The sequence below is a fragment of the Palaemon carinicauda genome, chromosome 31 (genome assembly GCF_036898095.1).
Source record: "Palaemon carinicauda isolate YSFRI2023 chromosome 31, ASM3689809v2, whole genome shotgun sequence".
Lineage (NCBI taxonomy): Eukaryota > Metazoa > Arthropoda > Malacostraca > Decapoda > Palaemonidae > Palaemon > Palaemon carinicauda.
Genome location: NC_090755.1, coordinates 86,050,498 through 86,068,399, shown reverse-complemented (window position 1 = coordinate 86,068,399; position 17,902 = coordinate 86,050,498). Strand labels below are relative to the sequence as shown.

The window sequence follows — 17,902 nt, the reverse complement described above, 5'->3', positions numbered from 1 at the left end:
AGACACTAAAGTACAGCTGTATTGGCACTACAATAAATTCAGAGATGACTAACTTTGAAATGATTACGACTGTGATCAGTAGTAACACCTTCAAATAATTACTTTTGTCAACCCGTATTCTTTGCATTTAATCCACAAGTGTCACTTGCATTGCATGCAAAACAATGGGAACTCTTGCACGGTTTTGTGACAAATTCTAGTTTTAATATATAATAGCCAAGTTTTACTCTTTTGATGGCCGATAATAGCCAAGTTTTACTCTTTTGATGGCCGATAATAGCCAAGTTTTACTCTTTCGACGGCCGATAATAGCCAAGTTTTACTCTTTTGATGGCCGATAATAGCCAAGTTTTACTCTTTCGACGGCCGATAATAGCCAAGTTTTACTCTTTCGACGGCTGGCATTCTAGCCGAATAATATGTTATTCCACCGCAACGGTGATTTATTGTTCATCTCACATCTAAGACATATATATAAATATATATTTATATATATATATTCATTACATATGATAGTAGGCTTCTCTCTAGTGACTAGCAACCATGAACTTGGTGTGCAAAATTCAATGAACGTAAGTGCATTAAGCCAAATTCTTAGACTACAAACTTAATTATTCTACAAGATACTACACTATGTCGGCTACCAAAACCTAGTGTTTGTGTTAGATTTCACATAAAAAAAAAAAAAAAAAAGGACAATTCAGAATCAACTCATGTTACCTCACAACGCTGAATGACTTCGCAGAACGGAAGCACGTCGTCCATAACTGCTTGTCGTAAAAGGTAGAATATAAATATAATGTTATTTATTGCAGGAAACACCCTAGTGTACATTGGTGACTAGAAAATGTTAGTGTTTGTGTCTTTACTATCCAAACACATAAATAAAACTTTTTGTTTGTATGAATACTTTAAGAACTAACCCAATTAATCACAAAAGCAAGTGCTTGTAAGGTTTATAAACTAAAAATGAGCATTAATATTCCATATAAAAAAACATTAGCACTTTTGTTTCTGAACTGTTACTCGAAGTGCTGTTACAGGGTATTACAGAAAAAAAAAAATTAAGAGGAAAAAACACTGACGTGACCTTTTCAAGTATTATAGTTTACCAATCATTTTTTGAGACATACGACATACTTAAAAAGGTGTAAAATGACAAGTTTGATATTTTAAGTCTAAAATAACATATAGCAAGCATTTAAAATGTGAGCTTTCTAATTAAAATATTGAATAAATTAAAAGTTTTGTGCATCTTCTACACACTGCATCTCCAGTGGAAAGTTAGCCTAGATTGTAAATCTTGAAACAAACGAAAAAATAAAGGAAAAAAAAAAAAGTGTACCGCAACATCACCCAGGCTATTTTTCCAGAAAAAAGTAAAATACGGCTACCAAAAATTCATAACGAAACTATAAATGCCTGGATATTATACTGCCAGTTGACTTAGATCATTCAATAAAGCTCCATGTTGATCACAAAAAAAAAAAAAAATAAAAAATAAAAGAATGCATCATCAACATGACTGAAGATGGCAAGATTAGAACACACTCTCCGCCGATCGTGACAAGTGGATGGGATGAGAGGGGGAGCGATGTAACCGTTTCTTTGGCAACCTTGTCAAGTTGGTCAACATGGTAGAGAACTCTGGCCTTTCATCTGGTCGGTAACTCCAACATGCCATTAGAACGTCCTGGAAAAAAAAATATTAGGTCCTCAACTTGCAAAAATTTGACTTACAATCACAAATCCAAATATAAATAATGAATCTCAGATATTGTATCTAAATTCGCTTATGAAATATGTAATAAACAACATTATGTAATTTAACCCTTTTACCCCCAATGGACGTACTGGTACGTTTCACAAAACTTACCCCTTTACTCCCATGGACGTACCGGTACGTCCTTGCAAAAAAATTATATAAAATTTTTTTTTTTTCATATTTTTGATAATTTTTGAGAAAATTCAGGCATTTTCCAAGAGAATGAGACCAACCTGACCTCTCTATGACAAAAATTAAGGCTGTTAGCGCAATTTAAAAAAATATATGGCAAAATGTGCTAGGAAAAAAAAAAACACCTGGGGGTTTAGGGTTGGAAAGTTCCAAATAGCATTGGGATAAAAGGGTACTAAGGAATCTTGGGGAAGGATTAATTTATGTCACTGGTTACATGGAAGGATTAATTTATGTCACTGGTTACATGGAAGGATTAATTTATGTCACTGGTTACATGGAAGGATTCATTTATGTCACTGGTTACATGGAAGGATTAATTTATGTCTGGTTACAGACTTTTAGGTGAGGGAGAAATTTTCAACAGCATTAAATGCTCAATAAATTCTAAATCATTAAGGGAAACAGAACACATGTTCCTACTTTATATACATAAATAAAGAAGGATCATATTATTTAAGCCAGACTAGCGAATTAAAATTCTTAACTCATATTATTTAAGCCAGACTAGCGATTTAAAATTCTTAACTCATATTATTTAAGCCAGACAAGGAATTTCAAATTCTTAACTCTCAAAAAGGATGAGCTGAAGGATTTGTTTCTGAAGTGTATATTAAATATTATAACTGTGAATATGATGGTGTACAGTACAATTTAGGTAAAAATCAGGACTATTAAAAATTATGTTTGATAGTAAATTGGTGTTGTGGGCTACTCATCAAAGGGGTGTTCTGCATTCTCAACATTTGGGGATGAAGTTGTGGATTATTCATCAAATCATCGTGAGTTCAACCAATGTGACCAATTCAACTGTGGAATAAGATTGTTTCAGTGTGGGGTTCTTTTGGAAGGAGGAAGCCATGGAATATTCTTTCACACTTTTGTCTAAAGGAAATAACATTAGCACTACTTTCCTATTGGTGAGGGTAGAAGTGACTCTTTAGCTATGGTAAGCAGATTTTCTAGAAGGACACTCTAAAATCAAACCGTTGTTCCCTAGTCTTCGGTAGTGCCATAGCCTCTGTACCAGGTCTTCCACTGTCTTGATTTAGAGTTCTCTTGCTTGAGGGTACACCCAGGGACACTATTCTATCTAATTTCTCTTCCTCTTGTTTAGTTAAAAGTTCTTATAGTTTATATAGGAGATATTTATTTTGTTGTTGTTACTGTTCTTAAAATATTTTTACTTTTCCTTGTTCCCTTTCCTCACGGGGCTAATTTCTCTGTAAGGGCCCATGGGCTTACAGCATCCTGCTTTTCCAACTAAGTTGCAGCTTAGCAAGAACAGTAATAACAACAACAACAATAATAATAATAATAAAATTAATAATTTGCAATTATTACAGTATCCATCTGCTGTCTTAATTTCTCTATAGCTTACCTTGACATCTCTTGATGCTTGCAAATGAGCCAGAGAGGGCTTCATGCCTCGCCCAACCTGCCATATAATTGCCTCTGGGGGTAAACCTTTGTGAGGCCACTCTCCACACAATAATTCATACCATACAGTCCTGGAAATAGAACACAATTTATAACATACATTTATCACTTCAAATGGCACATATTTTTATCCCTTTCGCCCCTAAAAGACGTACTGGTATGTTCTTGCAAAACACTGTTATTTACATGGTTTTGCATGTTTTTGATAACTTTATGAGAAACTTCAGGCATTTTCCAAAAGAATGAAACCAACCTGACCTCTCTATGACAAAAATTAAGGCTGTTAGAGCAATTTAAAAAAAAATATATAGCAAAATGTGCTCGAATTTAACCTTACCTCGGGGGTAAAAGGGTTAAAAATTAAAAGTACAGATTTTCAAAACCTGACAACAAAGTGTCAAATTATTCTACAAGGCCCACCCCCACCTTCATTTGTGGTTTTCTAACTAAATTTGCTTACAGACATGACCCCCCCCCCCAAAAAAAAAGGGTCCTCTAACATAGGGCTCCATTGTATTTGGTGAACTGTTCTTTAATAAAAGTAGTATGTTCTTTCTTGCACCTATTTTCTCTCTTTCGACTCCCTTTCCAATATATTTACCCACTATCATTCACTTATATATTTGGGCTACAACAATCTTCACTCAGCAATTGTAATAAGTCACCCTTTAAGTTATGGGGTCACCTTTAATATACCAAGCCCTACATAATTTCAACTCAATATTAATTAACTTAATATGTTTCCAGAAACTGGTTATCATTAGCACCATTATCTTTCATCAAAACTTAAAAATTCTGTTAATACTTTACTACCAGATGTATTTCAAACACTAACACATTTTGAAAGGAATCTAAATAAAAACAAAATCCACTAATTTTTTAACTCAAATTCAACTTGTCCTTTCTATTTATCAAATTCAACTTTACCTTTCAAGTTAATGGAAATCTAGTATAAAGAAAAACCAAATGTTTATATGTTGGACATAAGTCTTTTTATAGTCTATATAAGGGATTTTGACGAAGGAAAAATCTATTTCTGGGCGAGGGACCTGTGTCGCCCAGTGAAATGCTCCTCTAGCACCATTTCTAAGGCATAGATATTGCTGAATATACCAGAGAAAAAGAGATGCATGGAATGCCAGGAATAAACCTAGCTCGCTCACTCTTTGAGTGTCGGTATAGAAAACTGGGGCGTGATTGAACCACGACCATAGATCCCTCACCAATTAGACCTCTCCTTCATCAACATACCCCTACATCTCCCCAACCCCCATCCTCATTTCTCCTCAGCACTTGCGTTGGTCAGACGTGTTTTTTTTGGAAGATGTCCAACATTTTAAAGATCCCTGCTTCCAAGTTGAGTATTATATTTTATAGCATCTTGCTTTCCAATTAGGGTTGTAGCTTAGGTAGTAGTAGTAGTAGTAGTAGTAGTAGTAGTACTTACCCAAACCCATAGACATCAGAGTACGTAGTAAAGGGTAAGGAATCCTCTTGCTTCTGCACAACTCTAAGATTTCTCATTACTTCTGGAGAAAGGTAACACAACCAGCCGGGGGGAATGCTCAACCAATTACCTCTTCTGGGAAAATTGGAAGCAAAAAGTAAAATCCATTAAAACTTATTCACGAGATTCGTGTTCCACTTCAGTATCAATGAGTCACTTAACCCTTTTACCCCCAATGGACGTACTGGTACGTTTCACAAAACTCATCCCTTTACTCCCATGGACGTACTGGTACGTCCTTGCAAAAAAATGCTATTTACATTAGTTTTGCATATTTTTGATAACTTTATGAGAAACTTCAGGCATTTTCCAAAAGAATGAGACCAACCTGACCTTTTTGACGAAAATTAAGGCTGTTAGAGCAATTCAAAAAATATATATTGCAAAATATGCTTGGAAAAAAAAATGCCTTGGGGTTAAGGGTTGGAAAGTTCCAAATAGCCTGGGGGTAAAAGGGTTAAAATGGTAGCAATAAAAAGTTAATCATGTAGTTTTTATTACCTGCTATCATGGCAGAGTCTTGTAACATTGAAGAGACCAAAGTCTGTAATAACTACTTTTCCGTTCTCCAGAAAAATATTCTTTGTTTTTAAGTCTTTGTGGACTATACCTCTTGCGTGTAAGTACCCCATACCCTGAAATAAAGGAATTATGTTAAACATGAAACAGTAATTTTTTTCTTACCTACAATAAAATATTTCAAAAATTACATTTCTGGGCTCCGACCCGTGCCGCCCAGTGAAATGCTCCTTTAGCACCATTTCTAAGGTATATAACTGCTATATATTACCAGAGAAAAAATTGCATAGGGATGCCAGGTTGAACCCAGCTCGCTCACCTATATAAGGTGTCGATATAATACTGGGGCGTGATAATTCACAACCAGAGGCCTCGCACCATTTAGATATCTCCTGTCAAAATCCCCGAACAGCGAGGTGCCGTTCAACATCCCACTACTACTAGCAATCCCACGCCAGTGACGTCACTCCTTATTTAGCACGCAATTTGATAGCCGTATTTTACCTTGTGTGTGAATTTCGCTGGTTTTTTCAAAAATTACATTACTAAACTGTACAAATGAATAAATTTAATGACAAAACACAGTTCGTATGCAGCCATGTTTCAATATTTCTTCCTAACGTTAATCACATAAGGGGGTTTATCCCTTGATATTCAGTTCACTGCATCACTGAATTCTTAGCACCTTTCCAAATAATATATAAATTATAAGAGAACAAGACCAAATCAATACGATCTATTGTACGTTTCATTCAAATTTCATTACTCAACTCAAAAACAAGAGAAAACCAGAGAAGTTTCATTACTGTTAAATTTTAAGAAGTATAAAATTATAATTAGTTTTTACACGAAATGGTTCTTATGCAAACGATAAAGGATGTAAAATATTTGTGATGTCAGCAAATAAACTAAATAGTGAAAACTGAATCAATGAAAATTATATCACGTATTAAGAGCCAGAGAAAAAATTAAACGAGTCTCGCCAAAAAAAAATTTTTTCAAAGTGATTACTATAGAAAAACATTAATGCCATACAATCTGTGACATTAGAAAATAAAAGCAATATAACTTAAGAAAATGCACGTTTTAAACTAAAGATGTCTCATTTTGAAAAGGTAAACTAATGCAGTACAGTACACTGTATTGCTCTACTGCTGCAGCCGATATATTTCTATGCAATGAAATGATAAATTTTAGCAATTACAGTAATAGATTTGGTTGCAAATATATATAAAAAATACTTTAAGCTTCACCAACAAACCTGGACAAAATTATAAAACAAATGTGTTGCAGTTTTGTCGTTTTGTTTGCTGTTAATATTCACAAGAAAAGAGTATATTACGTATACTACGTATAGTATATTACGTATGCATAAAAATCAAATCCAGTCCATGATAAAATTTTGACCTCGGCATATTTTTAAAATTATAGATTCAAAACTAATTAATTGGGTCCCATAACAACAAAATTTAATTTAAAGAAAATCCAGTATTACACATTAGTATCCAGGGTTCATGAACAATTCTGCTATCCAAAAACACTTTTAAATTTTTACAGACTGAAGGAGAACAAATAATTTTTCTGCAATTAAAATAAAAGTCTTTGCACTTGGGTATACTGTACAGTTTACAATTTTACCTTTTATACATTATAAAACAATGCACAATGTAACAACTCTTGACATCTTTTATAGAATTAAATCTGAATGAAAATTTAACAAAAACTTTTCATACATAGTCATTCCTTTAATCAGAAGGAACATTATTCTTTTTACTAGCCAAACTGCAGCCCTATTTGAATTAGAAAATTGCTACCCCAAGAGAAAACCGAGCCTGGAATAAACAAGAATTCAGCAATAAATACAGTAAAAGAGAAATAAAGAAAAATAAGATGAATAACAAAAGAAAAACTAAAATGCAAACAATGCAATAAAGCTTAACTTGAGTAAAGATTTCTTAATTCTTATATAACCCTACCTGTGAAATCTGTTGTGCAATCATAATAGTGCGTGACATGTTGAACTTATCCTTCAAAACATGTATATGCTGGTAGAGTGTTCTTCCCTTACACAAGCTTGTAACGATAGCTAGCCGAGGAGGCTTCATGCAAGCCCCCATAAACAAGACCAGGTTCTCGTGCCGAGTCTTTCGGAACGTGCTCACCTGAAAGTTGAAAAAAAAAAAATGAAGTCTAAATCAAATGCATTTTCCATTAGCAATATTATTTTTATCTTTACTAGCTAAGCTAAAACCCTAATTGAAAAAGCAAGATGCTATAAGTCCAAGGGCTCTGACAGGGAAAAATAGCCCAGTGAGGAAAGGAAATACGGAAATAAATAAACTATATAACATGTAATGAACAATTAACATAAAATATTTTAAAAACATTAACATTAAGACAAATATTTCATATATAAACTATAAAAAGACTTATGTCAGCTTGTTCAACATAAAAATATTTGTTGCAAGTTTGAACTTTTGAAGTTCTACCTATTCCACTACCCGATTAGGAAGATCATTCCACAACTTGGTCACAGCTAGAATAAAACTTCTAGAAAGGAGTTTTCACAGGAGTGAGATTACTTACCTCAGCCTTGAAAGCCTCGAGAGTTTTTTCATCATTCACGTAATCCATTCGCAACTCTTTTATAGCAACTTGGCCGTGCCAGTTCCCTGAATAAACGATGCCAAATCTGCCACGTCCGATGACTTCTCTGCGGTCCAGTTCGTCGTATGGAATGTCCCACTCGCGAAGTGACTGCGAAACGCTACTCACGCTGTTTTGTCTGGTACAACGAGGATCAGCATTTTCACCGTCAGATACTGTAGAATCCTGGGAATCAACTCTACCAGCTATTGTTCTTTCCGAGTCATCCGTACCAGTGCTCCCAGACCTAAAAATTTAAAGATTTCATATTTTTCCTTTGTAAGACAAAGTGCAGCACAAAGCAAAAAAGTCCTTAACAGTGGAACTTTTACTATCAAAACATAGTTTCTTTTACTATCAAAACATAGTAAAAAAAAAATTAATTTCCTAAATTTGAGCAAATTCTAAACAGAGAAATTGATCTTTATTTAATAAAACTGTGGACATCTGAACTCAAAAATGTGGGTTGGTTATTAATGATGATTTTGGTTATTAATGATGATTTTGGTTATTAATGATGATTTCTTAATTAAATCATTTAAACTACTAAAACAGTTAAATAAAAAACCTGTTGAAATGCTTTACTGACCCAGATGTTTGCGACACTGTGCGGTCCGAGTCGTGAGATTGGCGGGAATCTATTACATCACTCTGTGGGGAGGAAGTCGATAGCGGCGTTTTTTGCTGGATCCGGTTATTAATGGTCTTCAGAGGTCGCATTTCTAAAGGAATGTCTCCACAAGGATCTTCGGCCACTTCTGGAAGACAATATTTAGATTCATGAAAGGACTTATCAATAAAACTGAAATTACTTGTTTTCTTAAACCTGAGGCTTTACTATAGTCCATTTCTTTTAGCGATGCAGATTTGCACCGACTCGCAGCAGTGCCCTTTTAGCTCGGAAGAGTTTCCTGATCGCTGATTGGTTGGACGAGATAATTTTAACCAATCAGTGATTAGGAAACTTTTCCGAGCTAAAAGGGCACCGCTGTGAGTCGGTGCAAATCTGCATCACTAAAAGAAATTGACTATAGTTTATTACATAACCAAAACCAGACGAAAAAAAAGGGAAACAAGGAAAAAATCCAACCCCTAAACAAGACAAGTCAAATTCTAATTTCTCAGGAAACAAGGCACTTACTCGTAAACAAACAATCAATAATCTGGTGATGGATAATCCTGCATCTCCTTTCATCATGAAGTAAATAAGGGAAATGATTCAATTTCGTATACAAAATGTCCTTAACTCACAAACTTAGATGGTTCAAAGAAACTGTCTGTAACTAAATTTTCTATTTTGACCTAACCTGAATTCAATGCCTATGACTTCCAGCTACCAAAGTCAACAAATAGTATGGTTTCATATGAAGTAGATATCAGGTTATTACAAACATCATTTTGCTTACTGTATTAACCCTTTTACCCCCAGGCTCTTTAGAAATTTCGAACCCTTAACCCCCAGGGGGTTATTTTTTTCCCAGCTGGTCTCATTCTCTTGGAAAATGCTTGAATTTTCTCAAAAAAAATATCAAAAATATGAACAAAAAGTTTTTATAGCATTTTTTTGCAAGGACGTACCGGTACGTCCATGGGGGTAAAGGGATGGGTTTTGTGAAACGTACCAGTATATCCTTTGGGGGTAAAAGGGTTAAATGATATAACATTGATTTATTACAGCATTTCTTTATCGTATCTGTTATTTTCAGTTGGATTTCTGTTTGTAAGTTTAAGACCTCCTGTACTGTATGAAGGCAAAATCTTTCACCGATGTTTCAAGACTGCCAGGTTGTCGACATAATGGATGCATTTGGCAATTCTAATTCTCTTAAATGACCTATAATAAAGGCCTTTCCCCCCACACCTTACAACAATATCCCTATCAATTTTGAATAAAGACTGAAGTAAATACAAACTTCTTTGGAGTTCATGCAGTGGTCGACTCAAAAGTAAGTTTTGTATTTGTCCTGTCTTAACCCTTTTACCCCCAGGCTATTTGGAACTTTCCAACCCTTAACCCCCAAGCGTTTTTTTTTTTTTTTTCAAGCACATTTTGCAATATATATTGTCTAAATTGCTCTAACAGCCTTAATTTTCATCATAGAGAGGTCAGGTTGGTCTCATTCTTTTGGAAAATGCCTGAAGTTTCTCATAAAGTTATCAAAACTATGCAAAAAAAAATGTAAATAGCAGTTTTTTGCAAGGACGTACCAGTACGTCCATGGGGGTAAAGGGATGAGTTTTGTGAAACGTACCAGTACGTCCATTGGGGGTAAAAGGGTTAAATGACCTATAATAAAGACCTCCCCCCCACACCTTACAACAATATCCCAATCAATTTTGAATAAAGACTGAAGTAAATACAAACATCTTTGGAGTTCATGCCGTGGTCGACTCAAAAGTAAGTTTTGTGTATGTCCTGTCTTAATACAATACTATTTATTGCCCAATGCTAAAATCAATATAAGTATGCCAAGAGATGAAAATCAATAGGAAATAAAAAAAAAAAAATATTACTAAAGGCTAACAAAATTACAGCTCTCTCTTGTATGTTAGCATCATATTAACACTTTAATCCTAAAATTTCTGGAGTTCCTTGTGACCCAACTTTTAATCCTCACAAACTTTAGTTCACATGAATATTTTTTCATGTTAACCCAAATTCCTTTTTTTTTCTTTTACAATTATATAAGTTGAATTTAAATTTTCATTTTCCTATTTAACCCTTTTACCCCCAAAGGACGTACTGGTACGTTTCACAAAACCCATCCCTTTACCCCCATGGACGTACCGGAACGTCCTTGCAAAAAAATGCTATAAAATTTTTTTTTTTTATATTTTTGATAATTTTTTGAAAAAATTCAGGCATTTTCCAAGAGAATGAGACCAACCTGACCTCTCTATGACAAAAATTAAGTCTGTTAGAGCAATTTAAAAAAAATATATATACTGCAAAATGTGCTGGGAAAAAAATAACCCCTTGGGGGTTAAGGGTTGGAAATTTCCAAAGAGCCTGGGGGTAAAAGGGTTAAAACTTAAATCCTAAAATTTCTGCTGTTCCTTGTGACCCAACTTTTAATCCTCACAAACTTTAGTTTACATGAATATTTTTTCATGTTAACCCAATTCCTTTTTTTTCTTTTACAATTATACAAGTTGAATTTAAATTTTCATTTTGCTATTTAATACTTTCGGTGTACATTATTTCTAGCCATATATTACTAAGTAGATAAATAAGAACTAAAAATAATAGAAAATTAATGCTTTAGAGATTGGATGATGAAATCAAAGAGAAATTACCTCAGAATATTTTAGAAGTGATGTAAACAACGGCGAAAACCTACATTTACGTAAATCTTGCTTTCAGTTATTACAAAGCTTAATAGATGAATTGCAAAATTTAGGAAAAGCATACACACAAGAAGCTATTCAAAAGGCTAAAATTTAATACAGGAGTAAAGCCAAATTAACTATCAAGAACTTGGAATGAGCTAAGTATGACAGGGGAACTGATGCAGATTATGGTAAAGGCGATTGTTGCGTTTTATATGACCGACTGGGACTATAGTCCATTTCTTTTAGCGAGGCATATTTGCACCGACTCGCAGCGGTGCCCTTTTAGCTCTGAAAAGTTTTCTGATCGCTGATTGGTTGGACAAGATAATTCTAACCGATCAGCGATCAGGAAACTTTTCCGAGCTAAAAGGGCACCGCTGCGAGTCGGTGCAAATATGCCTCGCTAAAAGAAATGGACTATAGGGAGGTCAGTCACTGTAAAGGTGCAAAAGGGAAAACTTGCAGTTACACAATGATGTAAAAGTTGAAATGTTGCATGGAAAGAAGTGTGAACGGAGGTAAGTAAATGGTTGGAAGTAAGAGCAGCTTGGGGTAGACAGGATGCCGTAAACACCGTTTTGTACCATTACAAAAAGGCACACAATAAGGGTTAACCTCCTAATAGTAAGTCAAAGGGTGAGAGAATAAATCTGCTTATTAGACTGGTAAATTATAAGTTTAGGGACAGAGCAAATAGGTTCACTAATGAATGGCAAAAGAATGATGCTTTGCAAGACCAGAGGAAAAGGCAGGAAAGATAGAAGTTGAAGCAGAGATTTGTGGTGCAGATGCAGTAGCATGAATGATGCAACGATGTCCTTCAATCCTTCAAAATCTATTGATATGTAAAGGACAATTTGATTCCTACAAGTAGGCAAATCATGCATGTCATTTGGGGACAGGAAAGGAGGCAAATAGTCAAGGAACTCTTTGAACTCTTTAAAAAAATTTATCGATTCTTGACGAGGTAGATTCGCAATTTGATCTACCGTGATGCCCAATCCATATTCATCAGACAAGTGGAAACATACATTTGAGATTTCAAGTACCTAAACAAGAGCACCTGTCCTCATCCTCATGAACTTTACAATTTCCTTCTCTGAAGTAATGCTGCAGGCTCAACAGCGTAATCCCTTGTCCTTCATTGTCTTGTGCCGTAACAATAGCACAATCCTAAGCTACTTTACTGAACTTTTATTTCATTTTCATATGTCAATTACACAAAATTTGCCGATTACTCAACAAAAAAATTTGGCAATGCTTAAAACCAATCTGTACAACACTCATAAGCCATTTATTTACAGCATTAAAACGGTTAAAATGTACTTACCAGGAAAGTGAAATCCTCGGGTAACTGAGAAGATAAAAATTGATATGTATGACAAAACAAAATTTCAATAAAACTTATCATTTTGACTTGCCTCCGGGTCACACTGCTAACATGTCTTACAGAAGCATGAGAAATTTTGACTTTTAAGCTTAAAAAAAAATGAGCTTTTCCTGTTTATAACCTATACCCTATCCTCCTGGAATCACCAGGCACTAATTCTCTGGGCAGATTCAGATGTTGTTGGTCCGGGAGCTCTCTGACCTCTGGGTTCTCAGAATATTGAAGGGGACATAGACCTCTGAGTTGACACAAAACTAATTATCATTATTATTATTGCTAGCTAAGCTACAACCTTAGTTGGAAAAGCAGGATGCTACAAGCACAAGGGCTCCAACAGGGAAAAATAACCCAGTGAGGAAAGGAAATAAGTTAATAAAAAAAGCTAATAAAAAAGACTTATGTCAACCTGTTCAACATAAACTTCAAGGGGGAATGAGGGAGGGACATAACATGACCCAGAGGCAAGTATCGAAAAATAACTTTTATATTTTTTTTAATTTTGACTAATCTTACCTCTATATGTGACATTGCTGACTACCCCACTACTTAAAGAAGTGGGAAAGTGGCAATCAAACGGCAAAACTGAATTATTAAGATCTCAAGTGGGAATCGACCTGACTTCCATACACTCCCATAACCTACTACTCTTGCCCCATCCAGGGAACAAATATAAGATAATACTTCTCTTTCCTATCTAAAAATCACCTAACTGTAAATTTTATAATCAATCTATCTAACAAGGAGCTTCCCCTAATTTTTGGGGGGTAGCCAACATAAATAAAAAAAAGAGGGGGAAGGTTCTTCTATTTGCTCCTCCCGGAGATTCCCCTAATTTTGGGGGGGGTAGCCAAAAAAAAAAAAAAAAAAAAAAAAAAAAAAAAAAAAAAAAAAAAAAAAAAAAAGAAGAAGAGAGGGGAAGGTTCTTCTATTTGCTCCTCCCAGCCTGACAAGTGATTCAACAGAGTTTGGTTGGTACTGCTTGGGTGCCACAGCCCACTTTCCCCCGTTATCCACTACAAATGAAGCTTCATATGCCAAATCACCCACTGATACTACCTCAGCATAAGTTCTAATACAAAAAAAAAAATTTCTATAAAACTATAGCATAAAAAGAAAAAGAGCATCTCTCCAAAAGTTAATCCGTAACTTAAAAATAAACACAGTACTTTTTACATTATCCACACCCATCACGATTGCCTCACTCATTTATTTCAATACATTTGAACAAATCAAATATCCTGCTTATCTATCAGAGAATATGAAAAAGGTATATAAAGTATATAAAGTATATGACATATCTATTTTGACGTTAGTGTTTTTAGAATGATTTATTGTTAGTTTGTTCCCATCATTTATTTATTTCCTTATTTCCTTTCCTCACTGGGCTATTTTTTCCTATTTGGAGCCCTTGGGCTTATAGCATCTTGCTTTTCCAACTAGGGTTGTAGCTTGGCTACTACTACTACTACTACTACTACTACTACTAATAATAATAATAATAATAATTAGCTCTTTGTCCTCTTAGAAATTATAGGATCTCAAGAGCAGGAGGAGTTTCTGACCAGAGAACTGGTACCTGATGATTCTAGGAAGGGAGGGTACATGATACGGAGAAAAAGTTTAACATTTCGTCTATAAGTCATACTCACACCTCTGAAATACAGGCAATGTTACCTAGAGGTATGTTTCATCAAAATGATTCTCTCAAGCAAATCCCAGTAATACTGCAGGTCACTTCTATAATGCATATTACACCAGTGATACCACAAAACAGGCACATACGAGCAGGGTTGCCAGGTTGGCCTAATTCAGGCCAAAAACCTCAAATTTGGCCTTTGCAAAACTGGTTGACCTTTAGCAATATTATGAACAAAGGGTGGCCTTAAATGCTATATTGTTTGGCCTTTTTTTTTACCAATGAGTTGGCCTTGTAAAGCTGTAGTTGATTAGAAATTGGCGTTTTCTCATTTGGAAAACCTGGCAACACTGCATACGAGAACCAACACATATGTACTGATCGTCAAGTTTTGCCGACTCGACAAAATTGCTACAAATTAACTTGCAGGAGCTTGACATAATGATGGTTGAGTATGCTTATGCATCACGTTAACACAAAATCAAATTTTTTTATCAATCTATACCCTATTCATTCCTTTAAATAGATATTTTTCATCCCCATACCTTCAATCAATGGATTATGGGGTCTTAAAGCACTTTACCTTTAGTAATTGCAGAAAAAGCAATCAAAATGATTCCATATATACATAGAACTTTTTTTAACCATTACATAATGATCATAAAATTAACATTACAGTGATTAAATATGTTTTTTATAAGTTTTGTTCTGTTTATATTTTGAAACCTAAAACTGGAGTAATAATAGGAACGACTCATCTATAAATGTAAAGAAATAACGCAGTAATATACATATTTGCATAATCTATGACACAACATAAATTAGGTAAAAATATGCTGTAAATATGGAAAGTTGGGCTTCCACTTAAAAAAAAAAAAAAAAAAAAAATTTTTGAAAATTCTTACCTGGGAATCTGAATGTTCCAGTGTGTTTGGGTGAGGCAGAAATAAGTGCAGGGCTTGAGGGAGTGCTGGAATTGCAGCTGGAGGTGTTCGAACTGGAATCAGGACCCTGGAACAAACGGTAAATCAATTGCATGTAATTCTATTTTACAATTAAAATCATAACACCTTTATACATACATACATATACCAAAGGCACTCCCCCCAATTTTGGGGGGTAGCCGACATCAACAAAAAATAAAACAAAAAAGGGGACCTCTACTCTCTACGTTCCTCCAGCCTAACCAGGGACTCAGCCTTTATAATCGGTAGTATATAATTCTTGCTATGCTGATTTTCAAGTGCCAATGAAATTATTTATAATACAGAAATATGAAATCATCAACCGTGAATTATAATCAACCGTTACTTAATTTTTAGGGGGTTGTTGTACGTTCAATTAAAGGTTTAAAGGCCGCTCATGAATGGCAGAGACAAGGGACAGTGACATTGCCCTATCGAGCAGGACAATGCCCTAGAGACTGACCATATATACATCTGATCAGCACCCAAGCCCCCTCTCTCCACCCAAGCTAGGACCAAGGAAGACCAAGCAATGGCTGCTGGTGACTCAGCAGATGACCTAAAGGCTCCCCAAAACCCCCACTCTTAGCTCACAAGGATGGCGAAGTTGCAGCGACCAAAGAAACTAAAGAGTTTGAGCAGGACTTGAACCCCAGTCTGGCGTTCACCAATCAGGGATGTTACCACATCGGCCATGTATTGCATTTCTGAACACAACCATCTTTTAACAAGTGAAGAACATATATGTAGTAGCACTCAATGTTAGTATTTAGTTATTTCCATATTTTAAATAAAAGAAAATAAATAGTGATAAAATTTATTATGAATATAAAAAGACACGGAATTTTGGTCTAAATCCCTTCAAGATTTCAAATACCAGATTACTATACTATACAAAAATTGCAATTATTCAGTATTCCGTGTAGCCTGAGACAGTGTTTGAGGCTACTTTAAATTACCTTTTAATATATGTAATTTTTATTCAGATTACTTTTTATGTTCTATTGGATCTACAATATTCTGTACCGCAATTGTATCACACACGCTCGTACACTAACAGTATTTCTTTTTTTTTTTATATTGTCGTTATCGCTTTCCCTTCGCGCTGATAGCTTCTTCATGCCTGTATCAGCTTGTATCAATCTGTTTGAATTTTTGTGACCTTTCACAGAAAACAGTTGTTATAAAAGCTCGGTCTGTTGAAATAGAGTTAATTGCATTTACGCCATATCTCAGTTACAACCAAACGGATCGCCTGTACATTGGCGACTGCAAAATTCCAAGAGATTTTTTATTATAACGTTTTTAAATAGTAAAATACCAGCTGAACTCGGTTGAGTCCCTTGTTAGGCTGGGAGGAACGTAGAGAGTAGAGGTCCCCTTTTTTGTTTTTGTTTCATTTGTTGATGTCGGCTGCCCCCCAAAATTGGGGGAAGTGCCTTGGTATATGTATGTATGTATGTAAATAGTAATATACTGCCTACCATTTAAAGTGTAGGCTAACCTAATCATAGTTTTCTGTCAATCAAATGTCTTCTCATTTTACTACATAATTCTTGTCTTGTATCAACAATCCATAAACCTTACTTTGAATTCAGAGAGCTTTCACTATAAAACTCCATAAAAAATCTTTTTATTCATCAGCAATTGGTAACAGAAAAAGTATGACGATGTTCGTATAAATACACAAATCTCATTTTATAAAAAGAAAGGAATGCAGCCAAAAAGAGAATTTTAATAAAATATTGCTTCCCCATAAAAGCTGTATTTATATGGATGTTTATCCACAAACAAAAATTTCCAAAATTTAAGTTAAATAAGCAATTTTATCATCACACATGAATTACACATGAATATTCTTCTTGAAGAGAGCTAGCCAAGACTGCAATGCTGAACGGGAAGAAAAGGCAGTTAAAACTTTTATTTTTGTCTCTACTTCATGCGCTTTTCAGTCTTTAACAAAGTAACGATGGCTTCAGTATAACCTAGGATAAAATGAACACGAAAAGCTATCCTTACTTTCCATTAACATTGTTGAGAAAAAAAAAAAAGACCTTTAAGCCCTTTTAATATCTCCCCTATGTAATAAAGAGCAAGGGTTGCGGTGGGAGATGTATTGTCCCTGACTGGTGATTGCCTGACGGGTGCGAGTTCCGCTCAAACGTGTTAGTTCCTTTGGTCGCTCCAACCTTACCATCCTTGTGAGCTAAAGATGGGGGGTTTGGGAGAGCCTATAGGTCTATCTGCTGAATCAATCAGCAGCCATTACCTGGCCCTCCTTGGTCCTAGCTTGGGTGGAGAGGGGGCTTGGGTGCTGATCATCTGTATATATAGGCAGTCTCTAAGACATTGTCCTACTCAATACGACAATGTCACTGTCCCTTGCCTCTGCTATTCACGAGTGACCTTTAAACCTTTAAACTTTTACATGTATGACATGGTTAGGGGGAGAGTGAGTATTCATATATTGGTGAGAGGGGGTAAACCCAAGAGGTAGATCAGGAAACCC

General features: G+C 35.1%; 1 protein-coding gene across 3 annotated transcripts in view; it reads right to left on the bottom strand.

The window, feature by feature from the left end:
- Positions 1 to 22: 22 nt before the first annotated feature.
- LOC137624606 (kinase suppressor of Ras 1-like) overlaps positions 23 to 17,902 on the bottom strand; it is a 68,622-nt gene continuing 50,742 nt past the window's right edge. For 2 of the 3 annotated variants that reach the window (XM_068355564.1, XM_068355567.1), the window contains exons 10-18: positions 15,334 to 15,439; positions 12,733 to 12,756; positions 8,659 to 8,827; positions 8,010 to 8,316; positions 7,400 to 7,585; positions 5,406 to 5,539; positions 4,845 to 4,979; positions 3,339 to 3,468; positions 23 to 1,693 (exon numbers count right to left, since the gene is read on the bottom strand). In XM_068355564.1, the coding sequence (XP_068211665.1) occupies positions 1,541 to 1,693; positions 3,339 to 3,468; positions 4,845 to 4,979; positions 5,406 to 5,539; positions 7,400 to 7,585; positions 8,010 to 8,316; positions 8,659 to 8,827; positions 12,733 to 12,756; positions 15,334 to 15,439 (1,344 nt within the window). In that variant the 3' untranslated portion in view covers positions 23 to 1,540. The remainder of the gene's footprint in view (positions 1,694 to 3,338; positions 3,469 to 4,844; positions 4,980 to 5,405; positions 5,540 to 7,399; positions 7,586 to 8,009; positions 8,317 to 8,658; positions 8,828 to 12,732; positions 12,757 to 15,333; positions 15,440 to 17,902) is intronic. The other variant, XM_068355565.1, reaches the window with a different exon arrangement.